We start from the raw sequence: 18768 nt of genomic DNA, 5'->3' as shown, positions 1-18768 counted from the left end.
AGGCTTCCATGAGTATTTTACTGAGGAGAAGCTTCTATTTGGCCACTCTGTCATAAAGTTTTGCAGTGATGGCTCTCCTTCTGGAAGTTCCCCCATCTCCACATAGGTTCTCTGGAGCTCAGCCAGACAGACTTTCTGAATCAACTGTAAATATGACTAGGCAGGGGATCTGAACCCACAATGTTGTACGTGTGAAGAGGCAGCACCACCCACGGCGTCACAGTGACATCCAATGTAAGTATCAAGTGGTATTAATTTCTGCATAGAAAGAACTGGAAAGTGAGGGGACTCGCTTATCCCTACAGTGAGGGTTAGTGTCAGTGTCAGGACAGCCCAGAAATCATGCGTCGCCTGGCCACTCTTCATAAAACAAATATTGGTGGAGTGTCACAGTGATTATTGTCCTTCTTAGAGTTTCTCTCATCTCTACACAGGATTTTTGGAGCTCAGAGTGATCATCATTTTCTCTGACACCTCTCCTTCAGGGTACTTCTCCTGGATTGATCATTTAGATCGAGTGGCCAGCTCTAGGAACAGTTGTGGTTCTTCCAATCTTGGCCCATTTTAGAATTATGGAGGCCATTGTGCTCTTTGGAAACTTCAGTGCTGCAGTATTTTTTGTGTAACCTTCCCCAGATGTTTGCTTTAACACAGTCCTCTAAACTCTGCAGTCAAATGTTAATGAAATTTTTACTCGCATGAGCTAATTAACACCTCACCATTCTCCGGCGCCATGATTAGGGAGCATGGATCCTAAGCTTAGCTCAAAACTTCTGCCTTCCTTACCTGAACAAAATCTCAGGTTTGAGTGTTTGGCTTTCACAAAGGAGCATTTCACAGTTCTGGTGGAGAATTTTAAGAAATGACTCACTGTCTGACCCAAGAAGAGTCGCATAACCTGAGTGCACTTCAACATCAAACTCAAAATGACTACAAATCCCAGCAGCCCTGGTACTGCAGTACTACAGCAAGCTATTCCTCCAAACTAATAACTGTTTTTTGCTCAGATGTGGGCCCTTCTATGGACAAGTATGTACCTGTCCTAACCATGTCCAATCAATTCAATTGACCACAGGTGGACTACAAACACGGTGTAGAAACATCTCAACGATGACCAATAGAATGGACGGATGCACTTGAGCCAATTGGCAAGTGTCATAGCACAGGGTCTGAATACTTGTGTCAATGGGGTATTTCAGTTTTATTGCTTTTCAGTAAAGTTGCAAAAAATTATAAAATCCTTTTTTCCTTTGTCGTTGTGGAATATTGAGCGTTGCTTGATGTGTAGAAAAAAATGAACTGAAAGGATTTGAACACAAAGCTGTAACATAACTAAATCTGAACTAAGTGAAGGAGTCTCAATACAGCAGGAAAAATAAGTATTGAAAGCATCAACGTTTTTCTCAGTAAATATATATCTAATGGGGCTATTGACATGAAATTTTCACCAGATGTTGGTAACAACCCAAGTAATCCACACATACAAATAAATCAAAACAAACAAGTCCTGAAATTATGTGTAATAAGTGGAATGAACACACAAACTGAAATGTATTTAATACTTAGTAGAAAACCCTTTGTTGGTAATGACAGCTTCAAGACGCCTCCTGTATGGTGAAACGAGACGCATGCATTGCTCAGGTGGGATTTTGGCCCATTCTTCCACACAAACTGTCTTCAAATCTTGAAGGTTCCAGGGGCTCTCCTATAAACTTTGATCTTCAGTTCTTTCCATAGATTTTCAATTGGATTCAAGTCAGGTGATTGACTGGACCATTCTAGCAGCTTTACTTTCTTTCTCTGAAAACAATTGAGAGTTTCCTTGGCTGTGTGTTTGGGATCCTTGTCTTGCTGAAATGTCCACCCTCGTTTCATCTTCAGCATCCTGGTAAGATGGCAGCAGATTCTTATCAAGAATGTCTTGGTACATTTCTCCATTCATCTTTCCTTGAATTATATGAAGTCTGCCAGTACCATATGCTGTAAAACAGCCTCACACCATGATGTTCCCACCTCCAAACTCCACTGTCGGTGTGGTGTTTTTGGGGTGACGCGCAGTGCCATTTATTTCTCCCCCAAACATGGTGTATGCAATGACATCCAAAGAGTTCAATTTTGCTCTCATCTGACCAGACTCTATTCTCCCAGCATTTCATTGGCTTGTCCAAATGTTGTGCAGAAAACTTTATAAATGAGCTTCAACGTGTTTTTTCTTCAGCAGTGGAGTCTTGTGCTATGAGCATTCATAGAGGCCATGGCGGTTGAGTGCATTACTTATTGTTTTCTGGTGTTTTTGAAGCTCTCCACGAAAGAGTGGTCCTTGGCTCTTGGACAACGCTTCCGACTCCTCTGTCATAAATCTTGTGAGGAGCACCTGGTTGTGGCTGGTTTATGGTGAAATGATGTTCTTTCCACTTCCGGATTACGGTCCCAATGGTGCTCACTAGAACATTCAGAAGTTTAGAAGTACGTCCCCATCATCAATGCCATCAGGATGTTTGTGAAGGTCTTGAGAGAGCTCTTTGCTTTTACTCATCATGAGATATTTCCTGTGTGACACATTGGGAATGAGAAACCTTTTTATAGGCCATCAATTAGGACTAAACCAGCTGATATTCATTTGTGCTGATAGGGGGCTATCAGGACTGACAGATGTCAGCTGCTTTCTTGGATTTCCACTCATTTTCGCACATCCATTTTTTCCGGTGTTCAATACTAGTAAGCTTGATTCCATCTGCACTTTTCTGTTGACCATACGACTTTTCGTTTAAAGTAATAATCCACCCAAAAAAAATTTTTTTTATATGCTACTAGGGGGCTTCACCCCCTGCTCGCATCGCTCGCCGACCTCCCCGGCCTGTGCTATGCACCTGCCACTTCGAGTCTCTGCCGCCCGCTCGTATATGTGGATTTCACTTTCACCAAACAACAAATCTTTTCATTTTAATTCTCGCGGATATGCCTCTTCATTGGGAAAGAACACTACTTTTCCCTGATAGCAACACAAATTAAACGATCTACAAGTCTCCGACTTAAAGTTTAAATCTGAACAATATCTACATACTTCTGTCATATCACCCATGTCCATATATTTGATCTCTTTTCGCTTTTCGGTTATTTCACCGAGTAATAATTTCCGTTTGTTTGCGCTAATGTGATCTTTACTATCATTTTCTTGAGACTTTCGAATTTTAGTACTTTCATTATCTCTAACCTGCTCTGCATGTGAATCATGCCAACGTTTCTGAATTCTTTACGACATTCTACTTTACATCTACTCTTTGTCTTTTACTTCCGGCCCCGGGCGTGGTTAAATCTCTTGGCAAAAGTCTCGTGTTGCCGGACATGAAAGCATTTCTCTGAAAAAAATCACGTCTCGTCCCAGGATTTTTGTATTATAACAGAGAGATTTACATATAAAATGGTGAAAAAAAATTTTAATCTCATGTTTTCATACAGAATGGAGAGAAAGAAAAACATTTAGGAAATATAATAATAGAAGTCAATGGTGACCATGCCTGTACAATAGTGGAATACAATGTGGAAAATGCTGATGGAAAAAAAAAAAACAAATCTCACAGTGCTGGTAAAAACTGCCCCCTCACAGTCCTAAGTGTGTTCATTCCACTTATTACACATAACTTAATTTATGGACTTATTTGTTTTGATTTCTTTGTATGTGTGTGGATTACTTGGGTTGTTACCGACATCTGCTGATAATTTCATGTCAATAGCCCCCCATTAGAAATATATTTACTGAGAAAAACTTTGATGCGTTCAATACTTATTTTCCCCGCTATACCTTCTGAATCCACGTTAACTACTGACAAGGCAGGTGATTTGGACTCAGGACGCGGAACCCGTGAAGAGGTAGCACTACCCACTGTGCCATGGTGACATACAACGCAAGTATCAGCTGGTATTTATTTCTGTACGACTATATCTGTTTTACTTTAATGCGAATCCTGGAATGCGAATGGACTCAATAACTGCCAAACTGTGGTTTGGCTGTCAGGACTGCACAGGAATCTTGCAGCATTGCAGTTTATTACCTTGGCCACTAGGGGGTCATGTTGTCAACAAGTGATCAGATCTTTAGACAGGGGCTAGATTGTCGATTGTGGTGGAGTGCACTTTTTAGTATGAAGCAGACATTAATTGATATGCTCTATAGTTTGCTTCTTGTTGTGGAATACTTGAAGAGCCTTTCATTTTTCTATGCCTAATTTTTTATCTAGTTTTCAGCAACATTAAAGAAATGCGTTTCTCCTCATTCATTAGTGGCAGCTCCTCTACTAACACTGCGGACCTTTTCAGATGCAGCTCCTTTCTCTATTGTAGCATGTGCAGATCTGAAGGGGCTGACAAGTCCTCAACTGTGCGAGTCGACTCAGAACCTGTTGTACTCACCATGCCCACCTACCTACATCCATCTGGAGAAATGGAGCCACCAATTGCAGTCGTGCTGAAATCCCCTCTAACTAACAGACCCCTAAGAAAGCACCTTCTGGAAGTGTCAAGAGGGCTGGACCCTAAACTGAAGTGGACAAACGTCACTAGAGGGCACCATCTACCTGTCTGCCTCCTAGAGCTTTTACAAATGCCATTCCCAGCCTGCTGCTAATTACATAACCGGGCCTTAGCAGACAACGTCTGAGCACTAATGAGACAGCAGGATGCCACAAGGGAAGCCTTTCATTTACAGGACAAGTTATATAAAGTGCCACCGGGCAGAACTGGAGGAACTGTCACTTTGGATCAAGGAGAGGTGACGCAGCAATTTTAATGATCAACCATTTGACCGAGTTAAGAAAATGAGCCTCGTTTAATTGGAGGGATAGGGGTGGGCATATAAGGGCACCCATTCTATTTAAGGGTCACTGACAATTTCAAGGCTACAGGTCTATTAAAAATAAGCAACACTGTAGAATTTATATATTGTGACAGGCTGCCCAGAGCAGAATGGATATCTGGGCATTGAGATGCAACCAGCGCTTCGTGAATACAAAAAAGTCAAACTAGTCATCCATAAACCAGTGACGGAAAAAAGGAGCAAATCGAGGGCTTTAACTCTCTGATGGTGTTGCCAGGGCTGGGATGGACTGAAGAGATGAGCCCAGTGGGACCAGGTGAGTGCCAGCTGTTTGTCCTTCAACCCACCCAGGCTATATTTCCTTATGCTGCCCACTGTTAATGTGTGGACCAGCATATAAACCCTTTATTGTTCCCATTTTCTAGTAAACTCAATCTCATCTGCAGTTTTTCGCTCGACAACCCCCCGGCCTGCACTGCGTGTCTCTGCCGCTCGCGTATGTGGATTTCACTTTCACCAAACAACAAATTTTTTAATTCTTGCAGATACGCCTCTTCATTGGGAAGAAACACTACTTTTCTCTGACGGCAACACAAATTAAATGATCTACAAGTCTCCAATTTAAAGTTTAAATCTGAACAATATATTCAATCTGTTTTTGCTGTTCCGTTATTTCACCGAGTAATAATTTCGATTTGTTTGCGCTAATGCAATCTTTACTATCATTTTCTTGAAACTTTTGAATTTTAGTACTTTCATTATCTCTAACCTGCTCTGCATGTGAATCAGGCCAACATTTTTGAATCCTTTACGACGTTCTACTTTGTCATCTACTCTTTGTCTTTCATTTCCGGCCCCGGGCGTGGTTAAATCTCTTGGCATAAAGTCTCGTCCTGCGGAATGTGAAAGTATCTCTCAGAAAAAATCGCATCTCGTCCTAGGCTAAAAAGTCTCGTCTCATCCCAGGATTTTTTTTATTATAATAGAGAGATTCACATATAAAATGGTGAAAAAAATTTTAATATCATGTTTTCATACACAATGGAGAGAAAGAAAAAACATTTAGGATATATAATAATAGAAGTCAATGGTGACCATGCCTGTACAATGGCAAACAATGTGGAAAATGCTGATGGAAAAAGAAAATAAATCTCACAGTGCTGGTAAAAACAGCCTGCACCTGCCCCTTCACAGTCCTGGGTTCAAGTCCAAGTATCAGCTTGGCCCAGCAGAACCCAGAAGAACAGATCCAGATTGAAAACGGCAAAAGACTTCTTGTAACATACAAATACCGAGGGAGGGATCAGAACAATCGACAAGGGGGGGATACTACTGGGCAGAGAATGGCTTTTCCATGCTATGACTTTGAAAATCGCTCATCCGTCACCAGTTGAGCTGTGCCAGCTAAGAGGCCACAGATTAGGAGTTTAGAGGAGCTCAGATAAGCCGACTGCAGAAGAAGAAAAGTTCACATTGAAAAGGGAGAAGAAGAGGAAAAACAAAGAAGCATTCTGTGCTTGTTGTTATCTCAGTGAAGCGCTGCTCTCACAAGAGCACCATTGTTTTCCAGGGCTCCAAAAACATGACTTCTCTATATCTGGGACCACCAAAAAAAAAAAAAAAAAAACAGAAAGCCAGGAAAGAATTTTTCATTACAAGAAACACCTCAACTTGAGCTCATACTGTGTGATAGTTGGATGTCACGGATGGCTGCGGCACTTGCTCAGCCGGGAGGCCGATATAACAAAGGACCACCCGGGGAAGCAGATATGCATAGGACACTGCTTCCCCCGAAACGCTAAAAGGGGCAGCCCCCTGGTTGCTGTGTCTCCATGGATTCCTGAAGGGCTTCATGGGAGTTGGAGTTCGGGACAGCGCTGCTCAGTTCCGTGGGAACCGCAGAGTGGTCCACCACACCTGCGTAACGAACCACCTGGAACACTCCCTGGGGAAGCCTCACTTCACTCAAGGAGCCAGAGTTGGGAGGAAGCAGGATGAAGCTTGAGGGAGGAGTGGAGGTGGAAAAGATAAACAGGACAGAGAGAAAAAAAGAATGGAGGGACTGTACTGTCTATTGTGTGATTGGCACTATATACCGTGTTGCTGCTGGGGAGTGAAGCCAAAAAGCTTCCCCAACTCTGAATAAATGTGTGTTGTGTCCTGGACTTGTGTCGGGTTGGGGCGGCTGTACGCCCCCTGGTGTTCCACAATAAGAACCTTTGATCCTTAAAAGAAGATATATAGAGTGAAACAGGAATTACATCTATACATTCCCATTACGTGATTAATTTTCTAAAGCTATTTATGACCCCACTTTTAGGGTCATTAGGATCTAGAGCCTGTCTTTGCAGCACCAAACACAGACTGGCTGAAATCTCCAGCAAGATACTCTCCCAGACTCCTTCTCTCACGTAGCAGACACCTTTGGGTTCAACAGTTTGTGAATGTAGAGAAGAAAACAGGAGGACCCTGAGCCGTAAGGAGAGGACAAGCTGTCCTTCTGGCCATGTAAAAGGCATTTGAGATACTGGGAGCCTTGAAATCCCTGGATGGAAAGATTCTGTCATCATATTGGATGGCCCAGCACTGATTCTACTGTATAATGCCCAATAGGGGGAGAGTGGCCAGATGACAGAGGTCTCCAGGACCGTGGCTGTGTCTGTGGCCCCCACCTGAGATTTATCTTCTCCAGGGATGCTGATGACCAGAGGTTTTGTTTTCCTCTCCTCTCCTCCATTGTCAACTGGCCACAGTTCAACTGCTCATTAATGGACAGATACTTCTGGGCTCCATTTACGCAAATCGGTTTTCAAACTACTTTGTTATTTTGTGCGCTTAAACAAATCTATTTTCTAATTCTGCATTTAGTAATTGGTCAAACGTATAGTTGCATTTTATCTGTGACTTTGTCACAATGCTCTTTGCCTGCACAAAATAAACTGAATTTAATTGTGACAGACCATCACCACGAGTCACCTGGAGGTGTGAGGCCACATTGCTAACCACTGCATCACCGTTAGTTTAACTGAACGAGCATCAAACTTATAGTGTTATTTTTTACATCGATCTGTCTTTCTAAAAACACACTTAATATCTAAATCATACTTTTTTAGCAAAAGAAAAAATGAAAATAATTTCTAAATATGGCGGATGGCCAGAAAGTAAATCACATTTATTTTTTAGTAAAAGTGACTACTGCAACAGGTTATTCACAGGCTGTTTAAATCATTCTTTATACAGATTTCAGTTATTTCAAAATGCTGTAGCAAGAAACATTACAAGAACTAAAAAGGATAACCACATAACCCCAGGCCTTGAATCCTTACAGTGGCTTCCAGAAAGTTTTGAGTTGATTTCAAAATTTTCCTTCTTACACATAAGGCTTTAAATAACCAGGGCCTTACTTACATAACTGAAATAAACTCCACATACAAAAACAAACCCACTGTGCATTAAGATCTCCTAAAGATTCCAATGGCTAATAAAACAGCAGTGGGAGGCTGAGATTTTAGCCACTGGGTCCCCAAAGCTGGTGAAGGACCTGCCTGCCTTTAAAGTCACGCTTACTACGTGCAGGCATTAGTTTCTATTTATGCCTTTCTTCCACACCACCTTGATGTTTTTGACTAACAAAAATGGAGACTACTGAAAGAGCGTGCCAGAACTGTATATACTGTATTTGAAAACACCGGCTCGGCACTGTAATGAAATCGTAGGCTTTTTAAAAAAGGCAGACTCTTAAATGTGCTAATGGAGCCAGTGCTCGAGCGTCAGAGGATTTCGGCTGTTGCTGTGCTGTGGCGTATCCTCAATTTGTTTTGTGGGGTTGACATTTTTCCTGGATTTCAGTTTGGTCAACCCTGTGGCGATGCTCGATTTCTCACCTGGTACACATTTATTAAGGCACTCAGACATTCAACATCTCAGATGAGGAGTGAGAACGTTCACTTACGGCCTGATTCTGAAACTTATCCTAGGATTGTGTGACACTCAAGATCTCTCCATCACTCCTCCTGATGTTATTTGCATGTCTGGTGTCTGGTCGAGCAGGCTGGATTTTTGTCCACTTAAATAACAGGCTACACTTCTAGAATCTTAAGACTGAGTCTTACTCTAGGTGGTTTCTACTCAAGGCGGCTGGGGGACTCACCTGGGCCACGGCGACTTGCGTCTGCTGCTGCTGCTGTTGGAGCTGCTGATGGAGGAGCTGGATTTGGTGATGCACAGAAAGTGGGGCTCCCGCCGGCAGCTGGCTGGAGGTTGGAAGGAGCATTTTTGGAGTTGCCAGCAAAATGTTCTCCTCAGGAACCTGAAAAACATTGAACCATACAATAATCAGGACATTCTTTTTTGTTCCATGAAGCAAAAAAAGAAAACAATTTGTGAAGCACCCTCAACCAACATGCTCTGTCGCTCATCATAGCAAGCCACGCTGGCCCAGGAAATGTAACCTCAGATCCAGGAGGGCTGCATTGGCTACAGGCCTTCAGTCCAGCCACTTTCTTCATTTAGACTCCCGTTAACCGCTGGTAATGATGCGCACGTCTCATGTCTCACTATTAGCAGACTGACTTTTTTAAATTTCAGGACACTTAATTGTTTCTTTTGACCTTCACCAGCAGCCAAACGATAACGAGAAGCAAAGTGAGCCAACAGTTGACACACACTCAGTTCCTGGGCCACTTACTTAATTTAAAAGCTGACCCACACTGTGTAGGAAAAGGCTTTTAGTGTGCCACGGTGATCTGTAAGGGTTATTCATACACATAATTTTATTTGCAATGAGAATCTAAATGACAGGGTGAATATGACAGGGAGACAAGATGAGTCAAGTGTGACACAATGCTGAAGTGCTGATGTGCCATGTTTGCTCATGATCAATACTATGGCTGGGGTCATCAGGGTTGACAGCTATTTCAAGATTTCCCAAAGCAAGCAACCTCGGCAATAATCAGCTTGTCAGCAAACCAACTGTACCCACCTTTGGAGGTTGCATGTTTAAAGAGAAGGTATACAAATCGAACAACTGCAGGGAATTCCAGAGCTCACTTACGGACGGATGGAAGACATCACTCCTGCCCGTGCCGATGACACAATGTTTTCCCACACTCTGCCAAAACTGGACAAGCGCCGATCGCAGGAAACCCCAACTGCATCATGCTTTGCTCAAGTTTAGCTCACCTTTGACTATTAAATCCTTGTGATTGTTAAACTAATGTTAAAACAGAAGCAAGTATAATCTTCCATTACAGTGTTTTTCGATCACCGCTGTACCACTAGGGTATGAAATATATAATGGTATATAGTGAACCACCAGGGGGCGTACAGCCTCCCAAAAACCCGACACAACAGACACAGAGCACAAGTCCAGCACACAACACACCTTTATTAAGAGTGGGAAACATTTTTCCCTTGTTTCCCACCACGTCAGCACAATACCAACAAGCACCGATACACCAAATACACAATCCCTTTCTTTTCTCTCTCTCTTCTGCTCCCTCAAGCTTTGACCGCCTCCTGCTGACTCTGGCTCATTGAACGGAGTCAGGCTGCTTATTTTAAGAGCACCTGGAAATGCGCCAGGTGTTCCACAATCTCCTTTGGGCCGCACTTCTGGGTAGATGTGGGCTCAGCTGCTCTCCAGGTGCCCCCTTGTTCAGTGACCATGGGCCCTGAGAGTGTTGAGGTTCCACACTCCAACCCTATGGCACCACAGTCAGCCAGGGGGGCTTGCCTGGTTGTCCCAGGGGAGGTATTGTCCCGTGCAAGCTCTTTCCCCAACGAAGGCGTCCACGAGATATCTTATATATAAACGTCTACGCGTGGAAGGGTGTCTGTCTGTCTGTCTGTCTGGAAATGTGAGGCTACAGCATAAAGCTCAAAGAACGCGACTCTGTCACCAAAGTGAAACGGCAGAGAAAAGAGAAACTCACTTAGCCGCTAATATACAACCGAGGCGAGCACATCGGCAAAGCGAAATCTCTGAGGAGAGAGAAACTCGCTTAGCCGCTGACAGACAACGGAGGTGAGCTCGTCGGCAAAATGAAACTTCCGAGGAAAGAGAACCTTGCTTAGCCGCTAATGCACAACCAATGTGATTGATTGATTGAAGTGCCAGAATGCATTGTTTCTAGGGCTTACACTGATAGTGTGTGTGTTTGTAATAATATATATATATATATATGGGTTTATTAAAGATTAAATGCTGCAATCACTAGTGAACCTCTGTCAGGGAGCACGTGCCCCCTGCTGGATATACACTGTCAGTGTTAAACTCGATACCCTAGATTATATACAGTGGTGCTTGAAAGTTTGTGAACCCTTTAGAATTTTCTATATTTCTGCATAAATATGACCTAAAGCATCATCAGATTTTCACTCAAGTCCTAAAAGTAGATAAAGAGAAACCAGTTAAACAAATGAGACCAAAATATTATACTTGGTCATTTATTTATTGAGGAAAATGATTGAATATTACATATTTGTGAGTGGCAAAAGTATGTAAGTACTTTTGATCATTCCTGCACACCGGCAAGCCCATTCCTCTGTACAGAACAGCTTCAACTCTGGGATGTTGGTGGGTTTCCTCACATGAACGGCTCACTTCAGGTCCTTCCACAACATTTCGATTGGATTAAGGTCAGGACTTTGACTTGGCCATTCCAAAACATTCACTTTATTCTGCTTTAACCATTCTTTGGCAGAACGACTTGTGCGCTTAGGGTCGTTGTCTTGCTGCATGACCCACCACCTCTTGAGATTCAGTTCATGGACAGATGTCTTGACATTTTCCTTTAGAATTCTTATTTTAAAACCTACATGTATATGTTTGGTATCATTCTTCTAAGAATTTATCAAACTTTATTGTGATGTTGTTAGATTTTCAGATTTTTATTCTGTTTTTAAATTATAAACTAAAATATCAAGAACTCACGTCCCACGAGACAAGACTTTATGCCAAGAGATTCAACCACACCGAGGCCAGAAATAAAAGACAATGAGTAGGACAGCTGCTGTACCGGCTTTTAAATGTTCTGGTAGTGGTAATACCACACTGCTCCAGGGGTTGGCGCTGTGTATTTATTGCCTCTCTCTCTTCCTCCTGACAGCTGTAACACCAAAGACGTCACTTGTCTGCCTGGACCTGCCTCTTCCTCTGGAAGATCCACCATCTTAGAGAAGTCACAACTGGACTCATGTTTGCCAAGACATTAATGCTTGTTAATCATAGTTTTTTTGTTTCCTTAAAATCAATTATATGGGGCTCACCATTTTAGTGCCCCAAACCATTATGCTGTCATGTCTATTCTCTTACAATAAAAAAAATAAATAAAATAAAAAAATGATTGATTGAATACATACAGGAGGAAAAAAGGGAATACTTTTATGTAGGAATGAAGAACAAGGTTCTGAGTATCAGTCGATTGGGGACACATTTCAAAGCATCCAGTGATGTACTTCATTTCCATTTAAAAATACATTGAACATTGGCTTTCTGAATAATTAAAGCTCATTAGCATTTATTTACAGCGCGGTGAGCCCAGCCGTACACAGCTGTTTACAGACCTGCCTTTTAAAAATGTGAGCAACCCACCCAAGTGGATGTGAAACACTCACAGCCCATCTGCTTCGGTGAAAAAAAGGTCAGCACAAGAGACAGCAGACGGGGCACTGTGACCCGTTTATGTAGTCAAAGCAACATGCACGGCTTTCTCTTTAATAACGTTAAGATTGTCAAACCCTCTTAAATCCAGTTGAGGGTCTCCAGGGAATGGAGCCTGGCCTGGTAGGGCTGGGTACAAAGCAGGGAAGAGAAAAGTGCCATCTCGTGCAGACACCCACACCGGTCCAGCTAGCCTAACCTGCAAGTCTCTGGGGACACGGCCCTTACGACCCCGTTTGGGTTTTAATTATTCTTATTTTTTTCAGCTAGTTTTCTGTTTCTAAGGGGGTTCTGAGTTATGTACTATTCAATTTTTGCAGCAGTTTTTCTTTATTTAAAAATGTATTTAATGTTATTAAACGTGTCACTTTTTTAATGCCACATTTGTTTGACCTGATCTTTACAATTCTGGAGCTTTTCTTGTAGTGTCACTGGAGTAACACACTGGAGATGCGCGGCACTTGACGTCAGTGGTGCTACGGTATAAAAGGTCAGGACTGACATTCCATTTCTTGTCCGAGATTGTGGATGAGACCTTAATGAAACTTTATGTGTGTGGACAATAGACTTTTGACTTCAAGTGAGGCATCAGACTTTATGCTCTAATTTCTACTACATCTCATTTTCTGGTCCGTCTTATTAAATATGCTGCCTTGTCATACCCCATATTTTACTCCAGTCTATCTTGTAGTCCCGGACTGAACAGATCAGAGTGAGAGATGGAGGAACTGACCAAGCACAGTGGGGCAGTTTACTTAGAAAGAGTAAAAATAGAATTCAGCGGCATGTGGTTCCCAGGATACGAAAGCCGACAGAGGACGTGCAATATCGTTACTTTTTTAAATTGCTTCCTCGAGATAACGGACTAATTTTATTGAGATCTCGAGAAAACAAACTTTGTTTTCTCAAGATAATGGAATCATTTTATCGAGATCTTGATAAAACAAAAGATCTCATTTTCTCGAAATTAAGAAATAATTGCATCTAACGTTTAATGTTAGGCGTTGCAATCTATGCGAGCCTGATGCCAGGAGCAAAGGTCAAGTTTCGTTTTCTCGAGATTGCGATAAAATTATTCCGTTATCTCAAAGAAACAAACTTTAGTTTTCTTGAGATCTTCATAAAATTATTCTGTTATCTTGAGGATTAAAAAATAACGATACTGCACGTCCTCTCTCGGCATCTATACCAGGACACAGTTCTCCACAAAAATAAGTGTGGCCTGTAGGGGGTGTCACTGTGCCCCGTGCCCCAGACACAACAAGACCAAACACAGTTCTGGGTTCAGATCAAGTGCTTTTGTTTTGCGGAGTACCTTAAACAGGCGTCCTTTGCTCCTTACTGTAAAGCACCATACAATTCTCTTTCACGTCCTCTTTCTTCTCCCCTCATCCCAGACCAAGTGCTGTTCTTCCCCTCTCCCGACTCCGACTAACCTGGGCAAAGTGGAGGGCCCCCTTATTAACCCGACCTGGGGGTACTGCCTGTGCCCAAATCACGGTCTACAGGAAGCACTTCTGGGAAAGGTTGGGACCATCTTGGAACACGGTATTCACCTCTTCCTAATCCCCTGCAGCAGCCCCTACGGAATTCAATAGGGCAGCCCTATGGGATCACAACTCCCATGTTGTCCTGCAGGGGCTCACCACAAGGGATGCTACCATCCAATATATAGGGGCACGACCTGTGCATGAGTGATAGTCTCTCACTTGCACACAATTCTGGCCTCCCAACTGGGAAAGTGACTGCTAACCATTCTGGTTAGGACGCATCTCCATCCAGGTGACTTATCTACTATGGCTGCCTCTCGTCCATTTCTGCTGGGATGCCAGTCCTAGTGACCCATATCACATACCTCCCTCCCTGACCATCTGTTATACTGGCCTCCCTGCCAGATAAGGGAATGGTGTCCATTCATCACAAGTGACCATAGCCAGTATTTAAAGTACGGTACATTCTCCAAAATCCAACAAAATAAATAAAAAAGAAACTCAAAAGGCGGTCTTCCTCTATAGCAGGTGGGCAATGTCAGTCGTGTCCAAACCCAATTGTATAATTAGAAACCAATCCTGGCCAATCTTATTTCATTTTATGGCTGGTTGCTCTGCAATGCTAGGCTCTTATATCGTAGATTTTTTTCGTTTCCAAGGATATAATCCAAATTATTTGAAGCCGAAAATGGACAATTTTCAGTCTGTCACATTTTTTTTTTTTAATAAGTCAAACAGTGCACGATGAACACAGACAGGTGTAAATGGAAACAAGTTAGATGGGGCACTGCTGGCTGCTTTGTCATTTACATCTCATTGCATTCAAGAGTGGAGAACCTTAACAAGCGAGACCACTAAAATGAAGCATCAAAATTGTCACTTGAGCAATAAGAGCTTCATCAGCAATAATTGATTTCTCGTTAAGAAACTGGGTTGGGACAAAAACCTGCAGCCACTGTGGCCCCCCAGGACCGACATTGCCCACCCCTGCTCTACTGGCAATACAGATCAGGAAGATATTCCTTTAAACAAAAACAATGTAAAATATTCAAAAATAAAATCCCAGAAATGTTCTACCAAAACTAACACTTGGAGGGTTATAAGAATATGAGATCTGTCCAGAAAAGTTCCAGCCATCTTTTTATATAATATGCTACCGTGGCAGTTCGTTTGTCTTTCCAGGGTTTTAAATCACCTGTAGCTCACAAACCGTTTGACTTATTGACCTGAAATTTGGAACACATATACTACGTGACGTCTACTATCCACTTTTGGGGCGATGATTGACCTCCAAGGTTATTCCTCTTTTAATTTTTATTTTATCCTATTGTAGAATCAACTCTCGGCAGCGGCCAGCCGTTCGGAGCACGCGTATGGGCGCTGTTCTCATCCCCTACCACCTTCGCCGTCACTTCTCCTACCTCTTCATATCTTAAATCATTCTTGAGGTAGATTAAAGACTTAAGTGCCAGCTTATGTGAAAAAGTAAGTAAAACGTACTAAGTAATTGCACCACAAATACTGAGTTAATCAGTTTTAATGCGAAAAGATGCCGACGGAAGAAGAGAAGAAAAGAAGAGCTGCTCAGCACATCAACCTCTGAGCAAACAAATGATAAATGTACAGAGAAAGAGTAGGAAAACTAGGAATGCTCAAGACAAGTGTATTGAGTGCACAGCTACTGGTTGTTAATATAACAAGAATGGTTTGCACGTCAATGATGTACCCTGGCAGCCAAGGAGAGTGAACTGAAAATGCGCATGCGTGAACAATGATGACTTCACTGTACTAGTGCTAGACGCCATTGAGTGAGCATGTGTACTGTGTGACCGTAACATTCAAAATGACTGACAAACAGAGCAACAAATCTGCATCAAATTTTGTGTTAAGCTTGAACATTTGTCAGCGGAAACTCTTCGGATGATTCAGAAGGCATCGTACTGAGGTTTTTGCCAGTTAAACACTTCAACACAGACTTCAACTGTGAGGACTGTGGCAGGGTGATGCCTTCATCTGACTGAATGGAGGGTAGGTGGTGGTGGTGGTGGTGGGGATGTAGCAGGCTGCATTCTGCTAAATCACACATCTGCAAAACAAAAGCGGGCTATTAGCGCTGTGATAAGGAGCTACCAGCTTCACGGTGTATGTCCAGAAAATTTAAGGAGGTCAGGGACAACGTAAAAAATCGCAAGCTTCGGGGATTCTAGTGTTAATACATGGATGAATGGCATGCCCATTAACTCATTTTGGTGTTAGTAGTGGGACTGGAAAACTGCAACAACACATTTCATTAGTCAGTAGGCCACAATACGCAGCATTACAGTTGACGAAACGCGTTCTCTTTGCAGTTTGAAACTATTTTGTTTTCCTATGTGTTTAAACAAATCTGTATTTTATGTGTACTAATCATGTAATTATTACATTTACTCTTTACTTATTTTGCTGATGCCTTTATCCAAGATGATTTATCCATCCATCCATTTTCCAACCTGCTAAATCCGAACACAGGGTCACGGGGGGTCTGCTGGGGCCAAACCCAGCCAACACAGGGCACAAGGCAGGAACCAATCCCGGGCAGGGTGCCAACCCACCGCAGGACACACACAAACACACCAAGCACACACTAGGGCCAATTTAGAATCGCCAACCCACCTAACCTGCATGTCTTTAGACTGTGGGAGGAAACCGGAGCGCCCGGAGGAACATGCAAACTCCACGCAGGGAGGACCTGGGAAGCGAACCTGGGTCTCCTAAATGCGAGGCAGCAGCGCTACCACTGTCAAGATGACTTATAACATCTATAATTATAATTATCTATATTTATGTATCTAGATTGCAAATACCATACATTGCATCCATGTTCATATTGCTAACTACACGTCAATATTGCTGCTACTTCTTTGTCTTGTCTTTGCACAATGTCAAGTCTTGTTTGTGTTTTCATTTTAAATTTTAATTTAAATTTTAATTCTATTTTTAATTTATTATTTGCACTTCATGTTGTTACACTGTGGACCCTGAGCTTCGCAATTTCGTCTATCTGTATACCTGTATATGGTTGAGATGACAATAAAGTTCACTTTGACTTGAACATTTGAAATACAATTGGTTCAATTTCTTTTGGAGTACAGGCAGGTCAATTGACTTACTCAGGGTCACACCGTGTCAGTAATGGGATTTGAACCCACAAACTCAGGGTTTGAAGTCCAAAGCCTTAACCACTTACACCACACTGCCTGTCTATTATTAATTTGTAAAATGTATAAACTGCTCAAAAAAATTAAAGGAACACTTTGAAAACACATCAGATCTCAATGGGAAAAAAAATCCTGCTGGCTATCTCAACTGCTATGGACTGATTTGGTAACATGTTAGGAACGAAAGGATGCCACATTGCTTGATGAATATGAAAATTATCAACATACAGAGAGCTGAATTCAAAGACACCCAGAAAATCAAAGGGAAAAAATGATGCGGCAGGCAGACTCGTCCATTTTGCTGAAATATCATTCCAGCAGCTCCAAATCATACTCAGTAGTTTGTTTGGCCCCCACATGCCTGTATGAATGCTTGACAATGTTCAAATGAGACGACGGACGGTGTCCCGGGGGATCTCCTCTCAGATCTGGACCAGGGCATCACTGAGCTCCTGGACAGTCTCAGGTGCCGGGCAACCTGGCAGCATCGGATGGACCAAAACATAATGTCCCACCCAGAGGTGTTCTATTGGATTGAGGTCAGGTGAGTGAGCGTGGGGGCCAGTCAATGGTATCAATTCCTTCATCTTACAGGAACTGCCTGCATCCGGGCACTGTCGTGCACCAGGAGGAACCCAGGACCCACTGCACCATTAGGGTCTGACAGTGTGTCCAAGGATTTAACCCTGATACCTAATGGCAGTCAAGATGCCGTTGTCTAGTCTGTAGAGGTCTGTGCGCCCCTGCATGGATGTGCCTTCCCAGACCATCATTGAACCACCACCAAACTGGTCATGCTGAATGATGTTACAGGCAGCATAACGTTCTCCATGGCTTCTTCAGACCCTTTCACATCTGTCACATGTGCTCAGGGTGAACCTCCTCTCATCTGTGGAAGGCACAGGGCACCAGTGGTGCATCTGCCAATTCTGGTATTCTATGGCAAATGCTAATCCAGCTTCACGGTGCTGGGCAGTAAGCACAGGGCCCACTAGAGGATATTGGGCCCTCAGACCACCCTCAGGAAGTCTCTTTCTGATTTTTTGGTCACACCAGTGGCATGTCTGCTGGAGGTCATTCTGTAGGCTCTGGCAGTGCTCATCCTGTTCCTCCTTGCCCAAAGGAGCAGATACCGGTCTGTCCTACTGATAGGTTAAGGACCTTCTATGGCCCTGTCCAGCTCTCCTAGAGTCTCCTGGAATCTCCTCAATGCCCTTGAGACTGTGCTGGGAGACGCAGCAAACCTTCTATGAATGGCACGTATTGAAGTGCCATTCAGGAGAAGATGGACTACCTGTGCCACCTCTGTAGGGTCCAGGTATGGCCTCATGCTACTAGTAGTGACACTGACTGTAGCCAAATGCAACACTAGTGAAAAAACAGATGAGTAGGGAAAAATGTCAGTGGCCTCCATCTGTTAAACCATTGCTGTTTTGGGGGCCATCTCATTGTTGCCCCTCTAGTGCACCTGTCGTTAATTTTATTAACACCTGCCTTGTGCCCTGTGTTGGCTGGGATTGGCTCCAGCAGACCCCCGTGACCCTGTGTTAGGATATAGCGGGTTGGATAATGGATGGAAGTTGATAAATATTATATGTCTTTATT

At 42.9% G+C, this 18768-nt stretch overlaps 1 protein-coding gene across 1 annotated transcript in view; it reads right to left on the bottom strand.

Moving 5' to 3' along the window:
* The window catches only part of LOC120515242 (carboxyl-terminal PDZ ligand of neuronal nitric oxide synthase protein-like), a 260263-nt gene that overhangs the window by 29219 nt on the left and 212276 nt on the right, over positions 1-18768 (bottom strand). The window contains exon 6 of the mRNA XM_039736062.1: positions 8964-9122. Coding sequence (XP_039591996.1) covers positions 8964-9122 — 159 coding nt within the window. The remainder of the gene's footprint in view (positions 1-8963; positions 9123-18768) is intronic.

The sequence above is a fragment of the Polypterus senegalus genome, chromosome 14, assembly GCF_016835505.1.
Source record: "Polypterus senegalus isolate Bchr_013 chromosome 14, ASM1683550v1, whole genome shotgun sequence".
NCBI lineage: Eukaryota > Metazoa > Chordata > Cladistia > Polypteriformes > Polypteridae > Polypterus > Polypterus senegalus.
This window is presented reverse-complemented; position numbering and strand designations above follow the sequence as displayed.